General features: G+C 59.7%; 1 protein-coding gene across 22 annotated transcripts in view; it reads left to right on the top strand.

The window, feature by feature from the left end:
- NRXN2 (neurexin 2) overlaps positions 1-23,813 on the top strand; it is a 94,089-nt gene that overhangs the window by 40,598 nt on the left and 29,678 nt on the right. For 6 of the 22 annotated variants that reach the window (XM_037053099.1, XM_037053093.1, XM_037053097.1 and 3 more), the window contains 8 exons: positions 2,011-2,397; positions 2,578-2,781; positions 8,915-8,941; positions 10,401-10,520; positions 10,931-11,312; positions 11,886-12,076; positions 13,746-13,919; positions 14,322-14,441. In XM_037053099.1, the coding sequence (XP_036908994.1) occupies positions 2,011-2,397; positions 2,578-2,781; positions 8,915-8,941; positions 10,401-10,520; positions 10,931-11,312; positions 11,886-12,076; positions 13,746-13,919; positions 14,322-14,441 (1,605 nt within the window). Of the gene's footprint in view, positions 1-2,010; positions 2,398-2,577; positions 2,782-8,914; positions 8,942-10,391; positions 10,521-10,930; positions 11,313-11,885; positions 12,077-13,745; positions 13,920-14,321; positions 14,442-19,009; positions 19,988-23,813 lie in introns of those variants that run through there. The other 16 variants (XM_037053098.1, XM_037053092.1, XM_037053086.1 and 13 more) reach the window with 3 other exon arrangements.

Raw genomic sequence — 23,813 nt, 5'->3', positions numbered from 1 at the left:
GTGGACCTCCTGTGGCCGTTGGCCACCCTCCCCTCTCCTTGAACCTTCCATCCCCCTTTCCCATCCCCCTCTTGTTTTTTGTTTTCTGCCTAATTCATCTTGTTGAACGTGAGACGTATCCGAGAAAGAGAGAACTGATATAACAAGAATGGACATATCATCCAATGTAAGCACTTCCTAATGTCAGCTAAATTTGTGTGCTTCCCCCAGCTGTCACTGCACCAGGCCTTCGCCCGGTGGGGTGACCATCCGCCCACACCCGGGAGGAGGGGGGCAGCCATGGGCCCTGGAAGTGTCCACGTCTCACAGGCCAGCTGTTTCTTCCTCTCCCTTCCTCAGAGAACAGCTGCCTTCCCAGGGCTGGATGATGCGTGGGCTCCTCCCTGGTTGGTCTCCTGCTGCCACCTGGGGGCTTCACGTGCTGCCTCCTGGCGTTTCCGCTCCCGTGATCAGTAACTCTTTAGGCCAGAAGGCTGCCTGTGCCTTCCACAGAAGCCCTGGGCCTTCTGCTCCACTTTGCCTTTAGGAACTGGTCTCCTTAGCTTCACACAAAACTCCAGAGCCTGCCCACTGGGTCCGGCTGGTCCTTGGGTCCCTGTCTTGACCAACGTTGGCCTTGTCCAATGGCCCGCATCCATCGTGCACACAAACACAGCCTGGGTAGTCACTCTGATAAAGCTCTCTGACTTTTTCCACGGTTAAGAAAAATGGTGGTAAATTACACATAACATAAAATTTACCATTTTAGCCATTTTAAGTACACAGTTTAGTGGCGTCAAGTTCATTCACATTATTACAACCACCACCACCACCCATCTCCAGAATGTTTTCATGTCCCCAGACTGAACGTCTGTCCCCGTTAAACACAAACGTCCATCCCGCTCCCTCAGCCCCTAGCAACCACCACCCTGCTTCCTGCCTCTGAACGCTGGTCCAGGCCCTTCCGGTAAGTGGGACTGTGCAGCACTGGTCCTGGCTTAAGTCGCTCAGCAGAATATTTCCACAGATCGCCCATGCTGTAGCCAGCATTTCTCTCCTTTTTATGGCTGAGCGATATTCCACTGCGTGTCACCCCTCACATTTTGTTTGCCCAGTCGTCCATCGCTGAACAGTCGGGTTTTTCCCTTCCATGTTTAGAGTGGCCTTGGGGTAAGGCCTATCCCCAATTTCATCTCCTCTTGCTCAGTAGAACCTTTGAAGGCCTACCTGGTCCCAAATCTTTTTCTAAGGTAACCAGCTCCTCCTTCCAAAGAACTATTACTGTTCCCGAGCTCCGGGCCTGCCCCCCTTCTCCTGGCTGCCGTCCTGCCTCACAGGCCCCAGGAGCTGACCTGCCTGCCCATCTTGTCCACCAGCCGCAGAGGGGCTCCAGGCTGGGGGGCGGAGAAAGTGGGCTCCGGGCGGCGGCTCCTGGCTGGGTGGGGTGCTTTGGTGCTGCTCCTCACCTGCTGTGGTCCTTTGGGCAGGTCCCCCATTTTCTCTAAGGCTTTTCTGCCATTTCACAGTGGGATTGGGAGGGACCAATTTCGTAGGGTTACTGTGAAACTGAAGTGGTGTCAGTCAAGCGCTACACATCTGGCGTGTACTCCTAAATGCTCAGTAAGTGCTGGGGGGACACCCTAGTTTCCACCCTTTTAGCCTCCCTAGGGTTCTGTGCCTCTAGTTGCTGGTTTAAGGGACTCGGGGGGGAGAATGAGCTGTGAATGACCCAGCCCTTTTGGGGTGTGCCCACCTCCTTCCTGTGCATCCTCCGAGGACTTGCTCAGGTGGGGAAGGAAGAGTCTGGACCTGACATGGCAGCTGGGCTGGAGCTGGCTCAAGTGAGCTCCTGAATTTGGGAGTACCTTCGTCAGACAGTATCTGAGCAGAGGAGTGAGGCTGAGCTTCCCACCCAGGGCTGCTGCAGGGTGTGGGGTGGAGAGGCCTGGCTTCGAGGTCAGCCATCCTTTCGGGCCTGTGGCCTCTCCACCTGGCCCTCCTCACTGAGGCTCAGTTTGTTTTGATCCCTAGGCTCCATCTCCGTGAACAGCCGCAGCACGCCGTTCTTGGCCACTGGGGAGAGTGAGATTCTGGACCTGGAGAGCGAGCTGTACCTGGGCGGTCTCCCTGAGGGGGGGCGAGTGGAAATGCCCCTGCCCCCGGAGGTGTGGACAGCGGCGCTTCGGGCTGGCTATGTGGGCTGTGTGCGGGACCTCTTCATAGACGGGCGTAGCCGAGACCTGCGGGGCCTGGCCGAGGCACAGGGGGCTGTGGGTGTTGCCCCCTTCTGCTCCCGGGAGACGCTGAAGCAGTGTGCGTCTGCCCCCTGTCGCAACGGGGGCGTCTGCCGAGAGGGCTGGAACCGCTTCGTCTGTGACTGCGTCGGGACCGGCTTTCTGGGGCGGGTCTGTGAGAGAGGTGAGGCTGGTCTCCATCCCAGGTGTCCTGCTGCCTATGTCCACGGCCCCTCCTCTTCAGGGTGCCCCTCATAGACGGGCCCTGGGCCTGTCCTCCTTGTAATGTTTCTCTCCATCTTCTCTCTCCCTCCACTGGCCTTTGCCTGTCCCCCACCCTGATCTCCTCCCACCCCTGGGGCAGAGGCCACGGTCCTGAGCTATGACGGCTCCATGTACATGAAGATCATGCTGCCGAACGCCATGCACACGGAGGCGGAGGACGTGTCCCTGCGCTTCATGTCCCAGCGGGCGTATGGGCTCATGATGGCCACCACATCCAGGGAGTCAGCCGACACCCTGCGCCTCGAGCTGGACGGGGGCCAGATGAAGCTCACTGTCAACCTCGGTAACCACCCCACCCTGTGCTTCTGACCCCTTCCCTGACCTCGCCTCTGACTCACACCCCCTCTGTCTGGAGAAGCTGGTGGGGGCCCAGTGAGAGTTTGCAGGTAGGGAGGGTCGGGGCCCTGAGAGCTCCATCCCGGTGAGGATGCCGGTGCAGGGTGAAGCTCTGCACTCAGCAGCATCGTGTGGGGCTGCTCCACATGTGGCCACACCAGCTGTCTGAGAGAGTGCGAGGTACAACAGCTGCCCTCCTTGGTTCTCACATGGGTCTCGGCGGCCTCCGTCCCGTGCACGTGCACACATGCACCGACAGCTCATTCTGGGTTGTTGCCTCACCCTCTCTCTCATGGGTGGTTCATTCACTGGGGGAGCGCCCTGGTGCTGAGCCTGGGCTCGGTGCAGCAGCAGGTCCGGAGCTGAGGAGGACCCGCCCCCCACAGCTGCCCTCGTAGGCCCGGTGCTTAAAGAGCTGTGTATGTCTGTGTCTCTGTGTGTAGGTGCACGCGCAGCACAGGATACCTCGAGACATGTCCTCTTCCTCTTGTCTGCTTTCACGTTGGAGTCCCATAGCTGCCCTGTGGGACCAGGGAGGTGTTACTGTCCCTGTTTTAGAGACTGAAGTTCATATGCTGCCTTATCCAATGTGACAAAGCTAGTGGGGGTGATGGGAGTAGAGGGGCGGGGAGCCCAGGCTCAAACTCAGGTCCTTTGCCTAGAGCTCAGTGCCTTCCTGCCTGCCTCTACCCGAGCTGGGGGTGGGAGGGAGGGCGTGGGGGCCCTTGCTTTCAGAGGGCTCGTGCCTTTGCCCCTGCCCAGAGCGGGCCGCGCTCCACTTCACCCCACAGCCCTCTGGGTGCCATGTGGGCAGGACCTCGAGGCCTGCTGGGCGAACAGAAAACAGCAGGCTCGCCCATCTGGCTCATATTTATGGGACACCTTATGGGTGCCAGGAGTATACCAAACGTGGGGCTATAGTAGCGGGTGAGACGAGGCCCCTCCATCATGGAACTTTCTGGGTCAGGGAAGTTAAAAGCTCCTGGGCTGTCCAGGCGGGGGTCACATCTGTCCATTCCGACCAGCCCCTCTAAGCAAAGATGAGCAGCACCATGGGCCTGCGGGGTAGGAAGACTCAGGCCACCGAGGGCACTCCTGTCCCGGGCAGGAGGAGGAGGGGGGCTCTTCTGGGTAGGTTAGGACCCTCGGCTGGAGACAGCACAGCTTTGGGCTTCTCGATATTTACCTAAAATCTCAGCTAATGCTGGTCTCCGGGGCATTCGTGGGATAGACTGTGGCCCTTTGAGGGCCCAAGAACTTAATACATTTAGGTTATGTTTTTTCCTTTCCCCCTTTGGCCACCTGGCCTTTGTACTCCTAGGACAAGGATTTACAGAGCGAGATGGGAGCTGGAGGCAGGGAGGCGTGAAGACAACCAGGGTCTTGGAGTGGTTTTACAGTTCCCTGAAGCTCTGCTTCTAGCCCTGATCACAGCCCAGAGTGGGTGGCGGGGGGCAGCGCTGCAGGAGAAGGCGGGGTGGGAAACACCTCTACGGGTCTGTTCAACACCCCCAGGCACCCCGAAACGGTCACAGGAGTGAGGAGGTACCAGTCCAGGATGCCCTGAGTGGCCCTGTGCTGCTCGGACCACCTAGGTCTGTGTGCCCAGGGTTGCGTGTGGTGGGGACACAGCAGGGGGACTCGGGGGCCTTCTGTTTGCCAGGCAGGCAGATGCTTGTCCCGCCCTTGGACTGCCTTAGGTCCCCCACGAAGAAGCCTGGGTTTCTCTAGATTAGACAGGGGGCGGTGTCCTTGGCCAGAAAAACATGCTCTGGGGGTCCTCAGGACCTTTCACCCTTAGGGTCTACTTTCTCCTTCCCATGGCCATTTTTTTAAACACTACTATATTATTTTACTTATGCATTTTTGAAAGATCCTGTTTATTTTAGACAGAGGGAAAGGGAGGGAAACATCAGTGTGTGGTTGCCTCTTGTGTGCCCCCTACTGGGGATCTGACCTAGCCCTCAACCCAGGCATGTGCTCTGACTGGGAATCAAACTGGTGACCCTTTGATTTGCAGGTTGGCGCTCAATCCACTGAGCCACACCAGCCATGGCTTCCCATGGCCGTGGTTCTCTGTCTGTGCCAGATAAGTAGTTAGAAGTTAGAGAGCAAGGTGGTTCTCAGGCTGATGGTCAGCAAGACAGTTCTCACCACCTGCCTCTCCCCGTTGTCTGTGCCTAGTCCCATCCACAGAGATGCTATCTTTAACATGGCTCACGACAAGCTGTGCCCACAAATACCAAGTAAAGTGTATATACAGGATTGTGTGGTCACTGTGTGGTCACACAGACACAACAGGCTGTCCACACCCAGCCACTCAGCCTTGGGCCGCCATGGGAAGTGCAGTGGGCTCGGGGCCAGGAGATCTGGGTTCTAGTCCTGGTCTCCTTGACGACTGAGTAAGTCATTCCTTCTCTGACCTCTGTTTTCTTCTCTGTGAAATGGGGACAAGAATCTTTGCTCTGCCTACTCTCTGTGATAGTTTTGAGGCTCAAATGGAATAATGGAAGTGATCGCATTATACAGATGCAAGACACGTGCTAGAGACTCACCAGCCTTCTTGAAGGAGAATCGTACTTGTATAGGGACGGTAGCTTAGAGCCAGGCCGGAGGCTTGCTTCCTCTCACATTGGTGACCCCACTTCAGGATCCGATTTGTGATCCCCATGCTATGTAGGGCCTGCGGGGCCTCACAGACAAGCAGCACCACTGAGGCCCCAGCCCTGGGCTGGACTTGCTCCTAGGGAATGGAGAGAAGCCTGCTGGGGCCTGGCCTCCGGCCTCGTGGTCTCATCCTGCGGGAAGGGAAGCCAGCCGTATGCAGGTGGCTGTGCTGCTCCCCAGGTGCTCAGTGGAGTGATGTCGACGGACGCGGTGCTCTGTCCTGAAGAGGGAGCCGTCTGCCAGTGACCACTGTGGGGGAGGAGGCACCGAGTGCCTGTCTCAGCAGGTGGGGTGTGTGCTAGGCCAGAGAGGCCCAGAGGGGCCGGGGCTGTGCTGCTTCCTTCCAGGCAGAGGCTGCCACAGAAACCTGCCGGAGAAGCCGGGCTGTGCCTCCCGCCCTGTCCCCCAGGCTCCAGCATTTCTGCAGATGCTGAGCAGGTTCCCAGGGCTCTGCTGTCTGCAGCCCCGGAGCAGAGCGGTCGCCTGGAGTCCTCTGGGTTCCTCATCTTGTTCCAGTGTGACCTCCGTCCCTGGGTTCCTTCTGCCCTGGGTGCGGCCCCTGGGGCCAGTACTCAGCCCGGCCACCTGTTCCTCCTCACACTCCTTGGAGTTGCCCTGCAGCAGGTGTGCCCATGTGCTCCCACCTGTCAGTAACTCGAAGGGCACATTGTAATGAAAGGATCTTAGAGCTGGAGGGGCCCTCGGAAGCCACCACCTTCAGCACTTCGGGAAGCTCCCCACCTGTGCTCAGACATCGTCCGTGTCAGGAATTCTTGTCTCTGAGGTGGCCATTCTAATCATCGGGTCATTCTGCCTAGGTGGCAGCCCCCCTTCTGAAATGCCCACTTGTGGACCTAGTTCTGCCCTCTTGAGCTGTACAGAGCAAGTCTGACTCTCGTTCACATTGTACGCCAGGCTAAATACACATTACATCCCTTCAATCCCTGGGGCCATGGAAGGGCACCTCGTGCCTACCTGGGGCTGGTCAGAGCTCCCTCTGTTGGCTGGGCTCCTGGGGCAACAGGTCTAATGAGGGCTGCGCCAGGAGTGCACACTGCCACTCTGCAATGTCACCTCTAAGATGGGGCTCCAGCCAGTGGGCTCCTGAGGCTCCTTGCATAGAAGCCCCCCACAACACCCTCCATCTGTGGGGGATGGGGATGGCAGGGGGGTCAGATGGAGCCCAGGTAGCCGGGTTCTTTCTCTGAGTTCCTTCCCATGCAGGTGACTTCTTCCCACCGGTACCATCACACATTCATGTCCTCACCCTGGTCTCTGTCCAACCAGGGCCTCGGTGGGTTTGCGCAGACCAGTCGCTTCTGTCCAATCCCTGAACTCGAGGAGCGTGTTACTAGTCCATAGGCTACCAGCCCACGCTCCCGAGCTGGGCGGGGAGGTGCACTGGAGGGCTGTTTCTCCCCCTCACTTGCAATTCCTGGCTTTCCTCCCAGACAGCGCTGACTCCCTCTTGGGGTGCCCATCTTCAACCAGAGTTTGCTCTCCTCACACCCCATCAGAGCAGGGGCTTCTGAGAGTGTGCTCACTGCAGAGGGTGGGCCTGGAGCTGACACCTCTTCTCTGGACAGATGGATTCCCCATTCCTGGTGCTCCCCTGCTGGGGAGGGGAAAGAATTGAACTCCTCCCTGGGCATTCTCCCCATTGGAGTCAGCCTATCCTTTCGGCCCTCTTTTTTCTTTTTTGGACCCTTCATTGGTGAAGACTCTGCTGGCCCCGAGAGAGCCCCTGGGACCTGACTCCAGGCCTGGCACCCTCCCCCAACGTTCCTCCCCTCCCCTCTCTGTCCAGCTTCCTCTCCTCTCTGCTCCCCTTTTCTTCCTCTTTTTCTCTCTGTGCCTTTTCTCTTTCCTCTTTCTGGAACTTCTGACTCCCCCCCGCCCCTCTGTGCCTGTCCATTGACTTCCTGCCTCCTCAGCCTTCCCCGTGGTGCCAGGCTGTGGCTCAGGGTCCCGGTTGCTCCCCCCACTCTTCTGCTGCGGTTGACAACGCGTGTGGAACTCAGCTGTACTGTCGGAAGGGCCCGTGCCGCCCAGAGCCACAGGGGAGTCTGCCTGCCTCCACTGCAGGGACCTTCAGGGCCCAGGGATGCCAGGTTCCCCTACGCCCCTTTGCCTTCTAGCCCCTGGGGCTCTTGGCAGAGCCTGTTCTGGCACAAGTCACAGGATGCCACGATATTGCTGTTAACTGAGGGCTGGTGACTGTCCCTGTCCCCTCTGAAAGGCAAGAAACAGCCCAGTGAATACCTGTTTCTTGCTCCCAGCTCAGGATCCTCTTGTTCAAGCCCCTCAGATCACAGGAAAGGAAGCTAAGGCTTAGAGAGATTTGCCCGTCACAAAATGAGATTAGGACCCAGCTTTTCTGCCTCCTGGTGCAGGACGTTGCAGTTCCTGCCTGTTGGGTCCGAAGGAGCAAGACATTCAGGACCCTAATTGCCAACTTCACGGCTCCGGTACTCTGTCCCCTCTGCAGGGCTGGCCAGCTGGGCTTCATGTGCCCCAGCAGGGGATCGGCCAGAGGCCCAGGCTGCAGCTCTGTGTAGACAGCCCCTGCTTTCTGGCCATGTGGGGCACTTAGAGCCTGGAGTTGGGGGACAGCCACACTGGGGCAGGGGCAGGGGACTTTGCTTATGGTGCCTGCTTGGTCCATGACCTGCTGTGCCCTCAGAGTCATGCTTTGGGGGGTCTCAGTGTCCCCATCTATGAGGCCGTAGCTCCTCCTAGGGAAACAGATAAATACCAGTTCCTCTTCAGGGTGAGGGGCCACTAGGTCCCCAGTGACAGCCTGGCATCCTGTGGGTTAGGAAGGGTAAAAAGAAGGTTCCTGTAGGGGTGGTGCCAGCCCCCTGGGACTTTGGGAGGCATATGGCCACCGGAAGGGGACCCTGGGGCAGACTTCTCCATTTAGCTCAGAGCCCAGAGGGCACGGGTAGTGATGTGCCACAACCTGAGCTCTGAGCAGGGAGTTGTCCCAGGGCAGGGGAGGCAGGGACTCTGGCCGGCCTGCGCATCTCCCTTCCAGAAATGGGGCGGTGTTGGGTTGGTCAAGCCCTCAGCCCCCGATGATCCCCTGTACACTGAGGTTCCCAAGGTGCCCATCTCCCTGAGACAGGAGAGGCCTGGGCCCTTCTAAGAAGGGAGAAGCAAGCCCTCTTGTCACCTGATTGCCTTGCCCCCCAGCCCTGGGGAGGGTTGGAGCCCTTCTGGGGGCAGCAGGTATAGGGACCCAACTGTGGAAGGGGAGAGAGGGCACCTGGGCACGCGTGGTCCCCGGAAAGTGGCCCCGGGGGGGAACCCCCGCCTGCAGACACCCCTCCCTGTGAAGGATGTAAAAAAAAAAAAACTTGTTCTGCCTTTTTGTCTCCCCTTCCCCTCTGCCCGCCCCATGGCCCCCCCAGACTGCCTGCGCGTCGGCTGCGCACCCAGTAAGTGGCTTCCCTCTTCTTCGGCAGAGCCCCAAGGGGCTTGGGATTCTGGACACTGGGGTCTGGGAGGGATGGTGGGGGGAGGAGAAGCCTTCATCACTGTATTGTGTGGGGGTTGGGCAGTGGGTGTGGGGAGGGGAGCCAGAGTGGGGGGGGGTGTGTGGCTGTGGAAGACAGAATGGGCCAAATGAAGCCAAACCAGGGCAAGTTTGTTGGGGGTCTGAGGTCAGCATGCTCACCAGGTCTGGGGAGAGGAAGGCCAGGAAATCTCATCATCCCAAAGAGGGTGGGACAGAGACTTGGTGACCCCTGCCCTAGGATGGCCCACCACTCTTCCTGGACAGGAAGGGGCTGGAGAGAGGGACTAGGATATTCTGCTGCACCTCCACAGGTGACCACAAGGGGGAGGGCGAGGCACGCAGGAAAGAAGATGTGACTTGCGAGGAGTGGAGGCCTGCTTGCTTGGTCAGGGCCTCAAAACAGCTCTCCCAGGGCCTGTGTCCCTTAGAGGCCGAGTTTCTGTAAATGGGGGGTGCTTTCAGAGTGACAGTGAGGCTGTCAGCAAGGGTGAGATGGAGAGTGCGTGGACATTTCTGAGCATCCCAGTGTCCTGTCTCAATGCTGTCTCACAGTGGTTCTGCATGGCGTGCCCTGAGGTCGTGTAGGAGAACGCAGGAACAGGGCAGGTGTAGGCTGAGGGACTCTGTGTGTTGAGTGTGTCTCTGTGAGTGGTACCTGCGTGCGTATGCATGATGAGCCCTGTTCCCTGCTGGCCTGAGCACTGGGGAGCCCAGGGGTGACTGGGAGCGCTGCAAGGTTCAGCACCATTCTAAAGATAAATCTTTTTTAGGCTTGGAAGCAGATAATCCTGGTCTTGATCAATGGTCATAATTCCTAAAAAAACCATTCTCCTCTCTGGCCATGGTGCTGAATGTGCCATGCGTGGTTCCATGTCAGGTTGTATAGAGTTAACCTGTGTGTGCAGGAAGGTCACACTGGGTCCCCATGTAGATGGGGGGCTGTATGTCTGTGTGGAGGTTCCACCGCCAGCGAGGAAGCGGGTGTGTGGTGAGGCTCTGAAAGTTCTAGGTCTGTGGGTGCATGCCGGAAGGTTAGGGGCTGGCCGAACACACGGACACTGAAAGTCGTTAGGAGACTGGGAGAGGTGCTGGTTGGGAGTGTCCGTGGGCAGGGCCTCACAAGGCATGGTTCACATCGAGTCTCTTCCAACAGCGCCCTTGGATACCGCACAGAGTGGTAGTACTGAGTGTGTCTGGGTGTGTACAAAGCCCTGTTCCTGTGTGTCCCTGTGTGCATGGGTGTGTGGCCCAGCCAAATGTGTGCAGTAGGTTGTGTGTGGGCCTGCCTGCACATGTCTGTGGGTGGTGAGGCTCTGTGCCTGGGCTAGGGTGTGCGGGAGTGCACAGGTGCCACGCTCACTCCCCCCTTGGTGCTGCAGGTAAAGGCCCTGAGACCCTCTTTGCGGGGCACAAACTCAATGACAACGAGTGGCACACGGTGCGGGTAGTGCGGCGTGGCAGGAACCTGCAGCTGTCTGTGGACAACGTGACTGTGGAGGGTAGGTGGTCTGCGGCCAGGGAGGTGGACATGTCTCTAAGTGACATGTTCTGGGCCCTGTTCTTCTGGGTGGCCACTGCCTAGGGCAGCATTCTCTCAAGCTGCTGCTGTCATTTCTCCCTCAAGGGTGGTATATTACAGGGGCTGGACCCCGGGGACCATTTCGACTGCCTGCAGGCAGCAAGTGTCTGGAAGCCTGTCAACCCAGGACTAACGAGTCCCACCACTTCTCCTGGATCCAGGAGCCATGCTTGCTGTCAGCACCTACCTGGGGGCTGTTTGCTGATGTCTCTGCTGTGTGGCCCTGTGTGTGGGGGAGGCTCCTGGGGACCCATGGCCCAACCTCAGAAATGATCCTATAGTCTGTGCCCCAAAGCCGCACCCCTCATCTCTGTCTCCTGTCCTGAGCAGGACAGATGGCAGGAGCCCACACGCGGCTGGAGTTCTACAACATCGAGACGGGCATCATGACGGAGAGGCGTTTCATTTCTGTGGTGCCCTCCAACTTCATCGGGCACCTGAGTGGGCTGGTGTTCAACGGCCAGCCCTACATGGACCAGTGCAAGGACGGGGACATCACTTATTGCGAGCTCAATGCTCGCTTTGGCCTACGTGCCATTGTGGCAGATCCTGTCACCTTCAAGAGTCGGAGCAGCTACCTGGCACTTGCCACTCTTCAAGCCTATGCCTCCATGCACCTCTTCTTCCAGTTCAAGACCACAGCCCCTGATGGGCTTCTCCTGTTCAACTCTGGCAACGGCAACGACTTCATTGTCATTGAGCTGGTCAAGGGGTGAGGTGCTGGGCGCTGCACTGCTGTCAAGGAAGTGGTCCCCTCTCCCTGCTGGCCAAGATAGGGCCCCTTAGCCACTGGCTGGGATGTCTAATCCCCCGCCAGCCGCAGGCCAAGCTTGATTCAGGGCCCAGCCACCAGCCAAGATGGTGAAGTAGCACCCTTTCTCCTGCCTTGGTGACTCCCCAGTTACTTCCTTGCCAGGGTTTTTCCAGTTGTGTCTGTTCTTCATTCACTGTCTGGGCCTGAGCCCTCCAGCCCTCTCTACCAGCAGAAGACAGGGCCGTGTTCCCGTGGCCTCTCTTACCCGAGAAAACCCCACCTTAGAGCATTCCTGTCCCTGATCCCAGGAGACCGTGCTGCCTCCACCCCCCTCTCCCCCCCCCAGCTCCCTAGTGGCCCTCCCTCTGCATGTTCTCCCCAGGACTGGGGTCCTGGTGCTGTTGATTTGGGTTTCTCCCTTGGGAGGTCTCCCACTCTACCCCTTCCTCCTGGGGCCCCTGCCAGCTGTAGTCCCTCCTTCCCAGCATCGCTGCCACCTTGACCCAGTGTCTCCTCCCTACCATGGGGCAGGTACATCCACTACGTGTTTGACCTGGGGAATGGCCCGTCCTTGATGAAGGGGAACTCGGACAAACCGGTCAATGACAACCAGTGGCACAACGTGGTGGTGTCCAGGGACCCAGGCAATGTGCACACGCTCAAGATCGACTCCCGCACTGTCACGCAGCACTCCAATGGCGCCCGCAACCTTGACCTCAAAGGTGGGGCCCGGGGCCTGGCCCTAGACCAGCTACCCCCTCAGCCCCGCAGGATCACCCCTGCTCTGGGTGCTCTTCCGCCAGCGCGACTCTGCCTCCTCCCTCGCCCACGGTTTCCACCTTTCCCTGTTCCCACTGTGTCCAGCACTACGTGCCCCTGTCAGAGGTCGGCTCACCTCTCCTGCAAGACTGTCCTCTCAGCACTGAGGGCCTGGCCACAGGATGTGTCTCATGGGGAGTTTGGTGGCCTTGCTCTAGAGCTAGGAGTAGGTAGCCCAGGCCCCCCGAAGACCTTGGTCCTCCGAGGTGGAGAAGCCTGCCTTGGATGGGGCTGGAGAGAGAATGGGGAGCTTAGCATCCTGGCAGGTGCTTTTTAGAGAGGGGTGGGAGGGGCAGTGGAGGAGGCAGGAGCAGTAGCTGGGCTCCTGCATGCTGCCCTGGTCATATACCGTGGGCCTTGGCTGGGGTGGCTCTGGGCACTTTTCGGGGCCCAGGGCTCCCTGGTGGGCTAGCATTACACCAAGACCCACATTCCCAGGGCCTTTTCAGCACCCATCGAAGTAGTTATCATCTGCCCAGAAGGGGTAGTTCAGAGCGCAGGGAAGAGGAGGATGAGCCTGCATCTGGGCTGTGGAACAAGAGTGAGGACAATACCTGTGGCTATTTCAGACCCCAGTGGGGCAATGAGGGCAATTTCTTTCATAAGCCCAAGGCAGCGCTCAGTTCCTTAGGGACCCATGGGTATCAATGTGACTCAGACTGTCTGAGCTTGAGGGGGATCCTCAGAGACTGTTGATTCATCCTGCTCTTGGAGAGGTGGAAGCAGAGGCTTCTCGGAGCTAGATGGCTTGCCTGAAGTCAAGTAAGCAGGCAGCAGAGCTGGAACTGGAAGCTTGGTCAGATCCTGGGGCAGATCTCATGGCATGGTTCTGTCAATTCTCCATGCTCCCAGAAGGGGGCGATGTGCCACAGGTAACCCACAGTGGCTGCAAACCCAGGGTGCTCTGGGCCTGCCTTGTGTTGCATTGAGCCTACGGCCAGGACATCAGGGTTGACCTGCTGAAGCTCTACTGTGGGCTGGCCAAAACGTCCAGGGAGTTATGTTTGAGGTGGCTAGGCAGTGGTGTGGGGATCAGGTGGACCTGAGGAGAAGTTCCCCATGTCACCCAGAGTCTCCAGGTCAAACCTTAGTTGGGGAGACGAAGCTGGGCTTCAACCCCACCTGCCAGGAGAGAACTCAGAGTAGGGAGAGGCTGGGGGAGGCCTGAAGGAGTTCTGGGGATGGGAGACTTTGGAAGGGGGGCACAGGGGTGGGAGGGGGTTGGGGCTGCACATCTATGAAAGGGCCTGATTACAGGCCGGAACTGGAATCAGATGTGTGGGAGAGAGCGTGGAGCAATTTTCTCCAGCTGCTCCCTCCCATCTCCCCCCAGCTCCCCAACCCCCTGCATCTGGGCTTCTTCTCTGGGAGAGGAGCCGACAGATGGCAAGGTGGAGAAGGATGAAGAAAGAGGTGGGGGTGGGGCTGTGTAAGGCACTGGCTCTCCGTAGAGGAAACTGGAGTCTGGGTTGGGACACTGCACGTGCAGGAAGATCTGACAACCAGATGTGAAATCCTGGGAGGGGAACTGGGACTGGGAGGCCCAGGTTTTTGACCTCACTCCCTTTGCAGGGGAGTTGTACATTGGTGGTCTGAGCAAGAATATGTTCAGCAACCTGCCCAAGCTGGTGGCCTCCCGGGATGGCTTTCAGGGCTGCCTGGCCTCAGTGGACCTCAACGGGCGCCTCCCAGACCTCATCGCTGATGCCCTGCACCGCATCGGGCAGGTGGAGAGGGGCTGTGACGGTGAGTGCAGGGTGGAGGAGTTAGGTGTGACCCTGCAGGCTGTAGGAGGGCCAGCTGCAGACACACACCAAGGCAGCAAAATGGCCTTTCTGCTCAGGCCTTGCACAAGCCTGCCCCTCAGCTCTGGAGCAGGGGTACAGGGGGTGAAGGGTCACTTGCTGTCCTCATTGCCTCCCACCCTGGCCCCTTATCACAGTTCAAGGCCAAGCCTGGCAGTCCTAGAGCCGTCCCCCACCCCTCCCCCTCCCCACCCCTCCCCCTCCCCCTTCATCAGTACTTGGCCCTTTCAGCCTAGCAGATCTGAGAGGAGGATCTCTCAGCCTGGTCCTGAAGCTTCCGTACCTTCTGGGCAGAAGGGGGCTTAGCTGAACATGGTGTGTTCCTTCCTCCTGCTTCTTCCAGGCCCCAGCACCACCTGCACCGAAGAGTCTTGTGCCAACCAGGGCGTCTGCTTGCAGCAGTGGGATGGCTTCACCTGTGACTGCACCATGACTTCCTACGGAGGCCCTGTCTGCAATGACCGTGAGTGCCGGGGAGGCTTGGGGCTGCTAGGGGCAGGTCCGGGCCCATTCCTCGCCTTGGGGACAGCTGGGGAGGGGGTAGGGTCTCTGAGAGCCTTGATGCCTGCTTCCTCCTCTTCCCTCCTTGTCCTGAGAGCCCAAGGGGAGCTGCTGGCTACTGTGCCCTCTCAGTCTTTTCTCTCAGGCCTGTGCAGGAGGGCTGCTGCCCGAATATCTGGGGCGACCCGTTCATAGATGGACTCTCTTCTTCGTTCTGAGCTGGCGGGACACTGCTCCCTTCACCCAGAACCGAAGGTGGCAGCCTCTGTTGCTCTCCTGATGCAAATTTGGCCATGGTCTTCTGTGTTGTATGTATGTGTAGCTCAGACATACACACTCTCGCCCCTGGTCGGGGGCTGGTGTTGACCTGTACCCCCTTTTCTCTGGTGCCCTCAGAATTATGCAGTGGACACCTATTGTCTCCTGCCTGGAGAGGACCATGCCCTGCAGGGCAGACTCAGGAGATTCCCAGGAGGCCAGGCCACTGGACAGCTGGCTTCCCTGGGCGTTGGGTGTGCTGTTCTCTCCCCCCACCCAGAACCCCAACTGCAGGTTGTCCCTTGGAGCCACAAGGGCACTCCCTAGTGTCCTTGCCTGCTTCTTCTACTCCCTGGCTGGGTATCTACCTGCCAACTTGCATATTATTTGACCCCCTACCCCCACCCCAGGACAGCTTCAGCAGCAGTTTCCGGTCCCCAGTGGCCGGTGGCCAGCAGCTGGTGAGAGCTTGGCAGGGAGAGGGCGGCTGGGGCAGAAAAGGGGCAGAGGCAGCCTCCTACTGGAGGGGCGTTTGGAGCTCCCTTTGGGTGATCAGGCTGGGGCAGGGGCTGGGGAATGGGCTGCTCCCTCAGGCATCGCTTCAGTGGTCCTTCCTAGGGCGTCAGCCCTGCTGAGAGACCAGGGAGGTGACCACTCAGCTGCCTGGGAGGAAAGATCCCCAAACACACACACACACACACACACACACACACACACATGGAGGGGTGAGTGGATTTCTGGAGGAAGTCAACAGTAGATTGGGGCTAAGAGCGGGGATTCACACCTCGGCCGCTGTGCCACACCTTGAAGCCACAGTCATTTGGGCAGAGTCCTGATTTTCTTATGCAGTGGACTGGTTCCGGAACCGGCTCTTGCGTGGGTCATGGTTCTCCTTCTCCCTAGGAAAAATATTCAGCCCATCTCCTTTGACACCATCCTTGTGCCCTCAGGTAGGGCCCTGCCCATCCCCCAGAATTTTCTTCATTTGACCTGCCATTCTGGGTACTTTCCAAAACCCCCAGACAACGGGCAGCTCAGGGGCATTCCAGCCCTGGCTGCTGGGAATAGAGATGGGGCTGGGGGGGCCCCTTCCTCTCCAGAGCATTCAGCTGGGTGCAGATCGGAAGATGGTGGTACCTTTGCTGCTAATAATAACAATCCTCACTGATGTTTAGTGTTTTGGAGCTTGCAAAGCCCTTATAATTTGTTACTCAGAGAAGGCAGTGGGCTGGAGACCAACCATCCTATTGAACTCACAAGGAAGCAGACCTTGGTTCCTTGCCCTAAGCCGGGGTGCGGGTGGTAGAGCCCGGGGGAACCCGCAGGCACAGGGTGCTGGTGGTGCGGGCGGTGGGCCTGGCTTGCTGAGGGTGCAGGGGATCAGGACCGAGAAGCACTGCTGCCCATGGTCGCTACTCTGCTTCATGGTGGAACCTTCTGGAAGGGGGCCTAGAAACGAATGCCGGTTTAGGGAATCACCCCATCTTTCAGCAGGGAAGAGAGGTTGGGATTTCTTTGGTTCCAGGTGGGGGGGGCGGGGCTGGGCAGGTGGCACCGCGCAGGAACCCTGGTCTGCAGTCTGGCGGCAGAGCCGTGGGCGTAGAAACAAGGTGGGTGTGACCTGGGAGCCTCCGAACCCTGGCCCTGGGGCTCCCCTGAGCTCTCTGCGCTGAAGGACGGGGCAGGCGTCTGAGAGTCGGGGACTCTGCCAGGGCTTTCCAAGCCACAGCCCCCTTCTTCTCTCGGGGTTGCCCCTCCTCCTGGTTCTCCCTGTTGGCACTGCTTCGTGTTCATGCTGTCTCTTTGGGACTGGTCTTCTTGAGGCCCCACTGAAGCTCAACATCAAGCAGGAAACAGGCCCAGGCCTGTTCAGTTGTCCCCAACCCAGCCCTTGAGAGTGAAGGTCCTGGGGGCAGCACTGGGCACCAAAGGGCTCTTCACCCGAAGAGAGGGACATGGGTGGGAATGGCCAGGGTGGAGAGAGCCTGACCCTGTCCTCGGAGGGTGAGGTTGGGGTGTGGAGCTGGCTGGGGCGAGGGTGTGGGGTGGGTTGAGGCTGAGATGAAAGAGGTCCAACATGCAGACCAACGTCTCCCTATTTATGGCCTCGGTTTCTCCATCTGTGATGTGGGAACTAAACTGGGCTGGTGGTGAAGGGATCTCTGTGTCCCTTTTAGGCTCAGGAGTCTGTTCTGGGAGGTAGGAGAGAGCTCAAAGGGCGAGGACCCATCTCCTCCATGAGAAAGGGAAGTGGAGAGGGTGAATAAGACAATAGGCAGTGAGAGGGGAAGGGAGCCAAAAGGAGAGATACTTCCTTACATGCAGCTGAAGCCCCAGGACTGAGGTTCCAGGCCAAGGGGCTCCCCTTGGGCCTGCTTGCTGCTCTGTCTCTCAGAGCCTGTCTCAGGCCTCCCCCAGGCCGTCAGGCCGTCACCGTCTCTGCCCCGCTGTTTCTCATCTCTCCATTTGCTCTGTTCCTCTCTGCAGCCTCTATTGATCTCTCGTACACCTCTGTCTCCCTTCTTTTTTACCCTCTGTCTCCCCCCACACTCCCCAGTGTCACCCCCCTCCAACTCGCTCCACTTCCCACTCACTGATATTGATTGGCCTCTAGGCGGTTTCCCTTCCTCTCCTCTGCTACCGGCTCCTCCCTCCTTCCCTCTGGGACCATAAATTTTCTGCCTGCTCAGAGCTGTGTCAGTCTATATTTCAGAGCCCGGGGCACAAGCATGGGATGGAGAGGGCAGGAGGACAAGTCTTGGGGGGGACGTGTCCAGCCTTTGTGCAGTCTCTCCTCCCTCCAGGGGCCACACACCACTTCGGACCCTCCTCTTGGGTACCTCTGAGGACTCTTTCTTCACTTCCAAAGGGCCACTGTCAAAAGGGGTCCTGGCATCTAGCAAGGGTAGGGACCCACAAAGGGTCATGAGTCCCGGGTCCTGACACCATCCAGGAGCTGCGTGCAGCAGGCGTGGGGCTCCTGGTGACACTTTCTGCTCCCAGATGGAATTCAGAGTCAATAAGCAGGAGCTGCCCTTTTCTCCCCCCTTCTCCTCCACCTTTCTCCTGTTCCCCTACTCCCTTTTGCCCCCTCTTCACCATTTCTCACCCTACTACCCTATCTTCCTGACTCCTTCGAGGGTCTATCTCCACCTCCCCTCCCTCTTTTCCCACTTTTCTACTCCCCGCTCCCAAGACCTAGCAGAGCATCCTCTGGGCAGAACCCAAGCTGATGGTGCAGAGGTGACATCCAGATGACGGGAAGGGAAGGGAGCCTGCCTGCACTTACGTCCTGGGCTATGACAGGTGCTTCCCAGAGACCCCCAAAAGTCTGGGGGGCAGATCCCAGTGGAGGCACACCTAGCAGAGGTGACTTTCTCAGCTGGACATAAACGTCCCAGGAAGGGTTTTGTCCCAAGTGGGACACTCAGTGGACAGGTGTCCTGGAAACTCTCCTCAGAGGGAGAGGTTGAGGCTGGGGGAGGAGCAGGGAGAGTGGAGAGGAGGGGTTGGAGGAGTCCAGGAGGAGTGTTCAGGAGGTTAGGGGCTGCCCCTTAGGGAGGTGGTGAGGAGACTTCCGTGTGTGCTGTGTCTTACTCCTGAGTATTTTTGAGTGTGTGCATATGGATGACCCTGGTTTTGGGGGGTGAGCCTGCAGCAGCTGTCTGTGTGTACTTGGCCATTCATTGCCTGTGACAAACATGTATGTGTGCCTGTGTATGCCTCTGTGACCATGTGCATATGCTCGGCTGAGTGTGAGTTCATGTGCCAGTCTCTATGAGCATATGTATGCATGTATGTGTCTCAGCCTATGTGTGCATGCGCACACACTGATGCCTGTATGGGCACGTGTGTCTCTATTTCCAGGCCCATGCACATCCTAGCGCGCACGTGTGTTCTGAGGGGTGCGTGGAGAGGTGTCTGGCAGCCACATCTCTGCACGCCAAACCAGCAAGCACTATTGGGGTTCGTCCAGGTGCGGGGCGGGGGAGGGGAGGAGGAGGAAGAAAGCCGCCTCTCTTGCTAGCCTCAGACCTGTTCAATTATTCAGCAAGGCCCCTTCTTCGGAAGGGGCGGGAGGGGCGCGCGTGCCCCGGCGCGAGGGAGAGGCGGAGCGCGCGCTGAGGAGAGGCGAGCGCCGAGCGGGCTAGCCAGGTGACGCGCGCCGGAGCTGTCCAGCGCCGCCCGCAGACCGGGAGCCGCTCCGGTCCCTCCGCCCTGCTCCCTCCTCCTCCCGCGCTCCCACTCCCCTCCCCTCTCCACTTCCTCCTTTCCTGCCTCCTTGTCTCCCTCCTCCCTCTCCCTTCCAGCCTCTCTGCCTCTGCAGCAACACTCCGCTGCCTCCATCGCTCCGCCGGAATCTCGCAGGCTCGCGCCTTTCCTCTGCTCAGCCCTGCTCCCCTCCTCTCCTCTCCCCTCCCTCCATTCCATTCCCCCCTCACCCGGATTTGCTTCCCTTCCCCCTTCCCCCGCCCCTCCTCCCCCCTGGCCGCTCCCTCCTTTGCGCGGGCCTCCGTCGGGCCGCAGCGGCGGCAGCCGCGCGGCCGGCCCTAGTCTCCGTCGGGTTCCCGATTCTCTGCTTCAGTCCCTCCCCAGCTCGATTTTTCCGCAGGATTCCCCCCCCCCGCCCGGTCCCCTCCCTGCTTGGCCCCCTCGCCTTCCCCACCTCTCCACCCGGAACTATGCCCCCTCCCTTAGGCGCTCCCCCGGGTTTCTGACGGCCTTCTGTGCCGCCCCGACCCCGCCGGGATGCGGGGAGACCCTTAGCTTCTCGCGATGGACCCAGGCGTTCTGGACCTTGGCGTTGCCGTTCTGCAGACCCCGGGTTCCCCGGCGGGATCCGGTTGATTTCATTGGCTCCGGACCGAGGCTTGGGCTCTGGTTTTCCTTCTCTTCACCCCTACCCCCCCTCCCGGGGCTCGGAGCCGGAGGGGGGCTTCGCGGGGCTTCGCAGCCCCGCGTCCCCGCCCCCGGCCATGGGGCTGTGAGGCGGCCGCCCCCGGGCCGAAATGCCCCCCGGGGGGAGCGGGCCGGGGGGGTGCCCGCGCTGCCCCCCCGCCCTAGCCGGGCCCCCGCCGCCGCCACCTCTGCTGCCGCTACTGCTGCTGCTGCTGCTGCTCGGGGCGGCCGACGGGGCCCGGGTCTCCTCCAGCCTCAGCACCACCCACCACGTCCACCACTTCCACAGCAAGCACGGCACCGTGCCCATCGCCATCAACCGCATGCCCTTCCTCACCCGCGGCGGGCACGGTAAGTGGCGGGCTGTGCCGGGGCCCATCGGCCGGCCGGTCCCCGGACAGCCGGTGTGCACCACCCTGGCCCCCCAGGGCCCCCGCGGGCCGCACCCCAGCCTGTGTGCCCCAGGCCCAGTCCTTCTGCTTTGCGNCACCCACCACGTCCACCACTTCCACAGCAAGCACGGCACCGTGCCCATCGCCATCAACCGCATGCCCTTCCTCACCCGCGGCGGGCACGGTAAGTGGCGGGCTGTGCCGGGGCCCATCGGCCGGCCGGCCCCCGGACAGCCGGTGTGCACCGCCCTGGCCCCCCAGGGCCCCCGCGGGCCGCACCCCAGCCTGTGTGCCCCAGGCCCAGTCCTTCTGCTTTGCGGCCCGCGCCCCCTCACCTCGCATCTCCAGCTCCCATCTTCTCAGCCCCACCCTCGCCTCTTCCTCACAACCCTGCCCCCCATCTCTTTATCACCTCATCTCTGTCTTCACCACTTTCATTCTTTGCCTCCCCTTCCCCTCCTTCTCCCGCACTCTGGCTAGTTATCACCGTTATGTTTCCGTCCCCCATCACCTCCCTGTCTCTGTCCCTTCCCCATCGTCCAGCTCTCCCTTCCCCAGGCTCTCTTCCTCATCACTTCCTGCGTCTCCACCGCTTCTCTCTCCATCTGGCTTACCTCCACCTCACCCTCACCTTCCCGTTGCTGCTCTAGCATCTGTGTACCCCGTTATCTTCTTACCTTTGTCCCCCTGCTTTGTCCCCCTGTAACCACTCTGCCACCTCTGTGCCCATCTGTCAGCTCTGCCTCTGACATGTCCCATCTCTTCCTCGCTCATGTCTCACCTACTACCTCTGTCTCACCCCGTCCCCCCAGCAACCTTCCCTTCTTCCCCATCACTGTCCTTCCACCACCACCTGCCAGTCCTCCCTCCATTGTCCCATCCTCCTCTCGGCCTCACTGCCTTCCTCTCCGGCTTCGCCTGCCCACACGCCTGCGTCTCTGCCCCACGCCTGCTGTCCGCTGCTGGTCGCCAGCACCTCTTACCTCTGTGGCCCTGTGGCTTGGAGCTGCCCTCCCCATGCTCTCCCTCACCTGGTGTCAGTCCCCATTGCTTTCCGCTCCTGTCACCTCCGCTGTCACCTCACCTCAGCCCTCTGCCCTTCCAACTCAAAACCTACTTCACCTTTGCTCTCCACCCCCACCCCCTTCCACTTCTGACCTCTGTCACCTCTTCTGGTTTCTGCCCACCATGCCCTCCCATCTCAGTCCCCTCATCACCTCACATCCTGGGCCCTCCAGGTCCTTCGCCTGCCTGCCATCTCTTCCAGTCTCTGCACCCACCGCCTTCCATCTCCAGCCCCACGTTCTCCACGCCTCCCCCACCACACCCCCGTGATTTCCACTCTCTGTGCTCCCCGTCACTCCCATGTCTGTCCTTCTTCACGTTCTATTTCATTTCCACGGCACTCGGTCATGTTCCATTTCAGTCTCTCCTTCACAGGCCATCGAGGAGTTCCCGTCACCGCCCATCCCGCAGACCTTCCGATGCCCCTTGAGCCCGCTCATCACTTCCCCTCTCTGTGCACCGCGTCACCTCCCACCTGTGGGCCCTGCCGGCACCTTCATGGGCCCCTTGCGCCCGTTCCTCTGCCTCCCTCACCTCCCGCCTCTGCAAGTCTTTACCTCCCGAACCGCTCATCGCCTCCCACTTCCGCCTCCGTCACCTCCCATCTTCATGCGCTGTCACTTCCGTCTCTGGCCCCGTCTCAGTCCCCCAATACTCCCCATTCCTGTACCTTCATCGCTTTCCAACCCGGGACTCTGGTCACCTCCCATCTCTGTAGCCCCATCGCCTCCCATCTGGGCGCTCGGACGCCTTCATGCCCCTGGCATCTTTTACCTCGACCCCGTCATCTCTCCTAACCACACCTTCACCAGCCGCCCCTCTGCACCCTCGCTGCTTCCAACGCCTGTGCTCCCACCACCTCCCATTCCTGCTCACCCATCACCTCTCATTTTTTCGCTCATTTCTGTTCCTCCGTCATCTTCTGTGGCTGTGTCCTCGTCCCTTCCCATTGAGGCCCATCATGGCCTCCATTTCTGCACTCGTCTCTGCCCCTGCCCCCCATTATTGGTCTTCATCTGTTCATCCTCGCTTTCCAGTCTTCGTTCCCCATCACTTCCCACCCCTTTTTACTCTTCCTTGCTTTTCTTCTACTTCATCTTTCTCTCATTTTCTATGTCTCTATTCTCTCTTCATCCGATTCCCAGGAGTGGCCCCTTCCAGTCTCCTCTTCATTGCACTCTTCTTTCTGCCCCAGCAGAGTTTTGTCTGGTCCCCCCTCTGTCCCGGCGAGGCCCCTCACCACGCAGCATCGTCCCATCTCTTCCTTTTCTTCCGCTTGTCCACCCCACACCTCACTCTGGTTCTTCCCGTGAGTTCCGTGGTCCTCTGCGCCTTTTTCCCTCCTCTTCATTGTCCCCTTGGGCTCCCGTCAGGCCCAGTGTTGCTCCCAAAGGGACCCAGAGAAGACATGGTCTTTCTGAGCCATGGGGAGAGGCACAGCGGGGTGAGAGAAGAGGGGTGCGGCGGGGGTGTTGGAGGAGAGCGTTGTGGGTTGGAGAGGAGAGTTGGTCAAAGAGGAGGGGAGAGGCACTGGCCCAGGGAGATGAGCAGATTAGAAGGAGGGGCCTGGGCTCTGGAGTCAGGTTGGAAAGAACGGAAAAAGGAGAGAAAATGGAGGAAAGAGCATTAGTGGGGGACCCTATGGTATGTTGGTGTTGGGATTGTCTCAGAGATGGCTACCCCCTTGCTGGGCAGAGGAAGAGAATGCCCCCGAGAGGGCTGATGTCTGCCCAGCGCCACGTGCAAGCAGAGGAGGAGCTGGAGGGCACCCAGGACAGGGATGGAAGGTGGTGGGAGACTGAGTGGAGGGGCCCGGGCGGGGCTGGGCCCGTGAGAGGAAGGAGGGTCAGAGGGCAGAGAGAAGAGTAGGGAGGAGCCTACCTGCCATGGCTGAACCCCACCTCTGCTCACCTTAGCCATGGGGTGGGGGTGGCAGAGGACAGGTTTCTCTTAGGGCCTCAGGCCTGGCTGGAGGAAGAGGCCAACTTGGGAGACCTTTCTAGGCCAGGGGAGACCTGTCCTCCCTGTCCCAGTGTCTCCTTAGTGCCCGCCCCCAGTGTGGGAGCCTCTGCTTGTGGGTCTGCCGCTCCACTCCCCCCCTGGGGTCTCGCCGTGTTTTTTCTGGCCTCCCTTCCTCCTCCCCTTCATCCTTTCCTCCACTGACCCTTCCGACCCCCACCCCTCCCAGGCCCCCATTACATAACACCCCTCCCACTCTCCAGATGCCCCCAGACACTCCGGCACCTGGTGTTGGTCTAGGCTCAGGGGGACCAGGACGCCTGGGCCCTAAAAGTGGCCTGAGAGGTGACACTCTCCTGGTCCCTGGCCCCAACATTGGTTTCAGTCTTTGAGGAGCTTCTCAGCCTCCGACCTTCGTTTCTGGTCCCCTCCGAAGCCAGGGATGGAGGGGTCGCTCCCAGCTCAGCTCTGGGTCAGTAGCTTCCAGGGGTTCTGGATTCATCCCTCTGGCTAATAAAGAGGGCTGGCATTTATTTGGATTCTGGATGTGAGTGTGTTACCTTGGATTTCTGACTGGATGGTTTATGGCCAGGAATGGGCTCGCACATTGAAGGGGCTGTTGCGCTGGGATTCTAGATCAGGGGAGGGCTGAGCCTGGAAATTGCATTTGTGGACGTACCCCTGGGTTGTGAGGCTCTGGGTACGAGAGCGGGGGTGGCCCGGGGGCACCTAGGAGCATGGCTTTTCTGGATTGCGTGGGA

Source organism: Sturnira hondurensis, unplaced genomic scaffold (assembly GCF_014824575.4).
Source record: "Sturnira hondurensis isolate 20B ecotype Veracruz unplaced genomic scaffold, ASM1482457v3 Scaffold0007797, whole genome shotgun sequence".
Taxonomy (NCBI): domain Eukaryota; kingdom Metazoa; phylum Chordata; class Mammalia; order Chiroptera; family Phyllostomidae; genus Sturnira; species Sturnira hondurensis.
The sequence above is the reverse complement of the archived record's forward strand: the minus strand, read 5'-3'. Positions and strand labels throughout refer to the sequence as shown.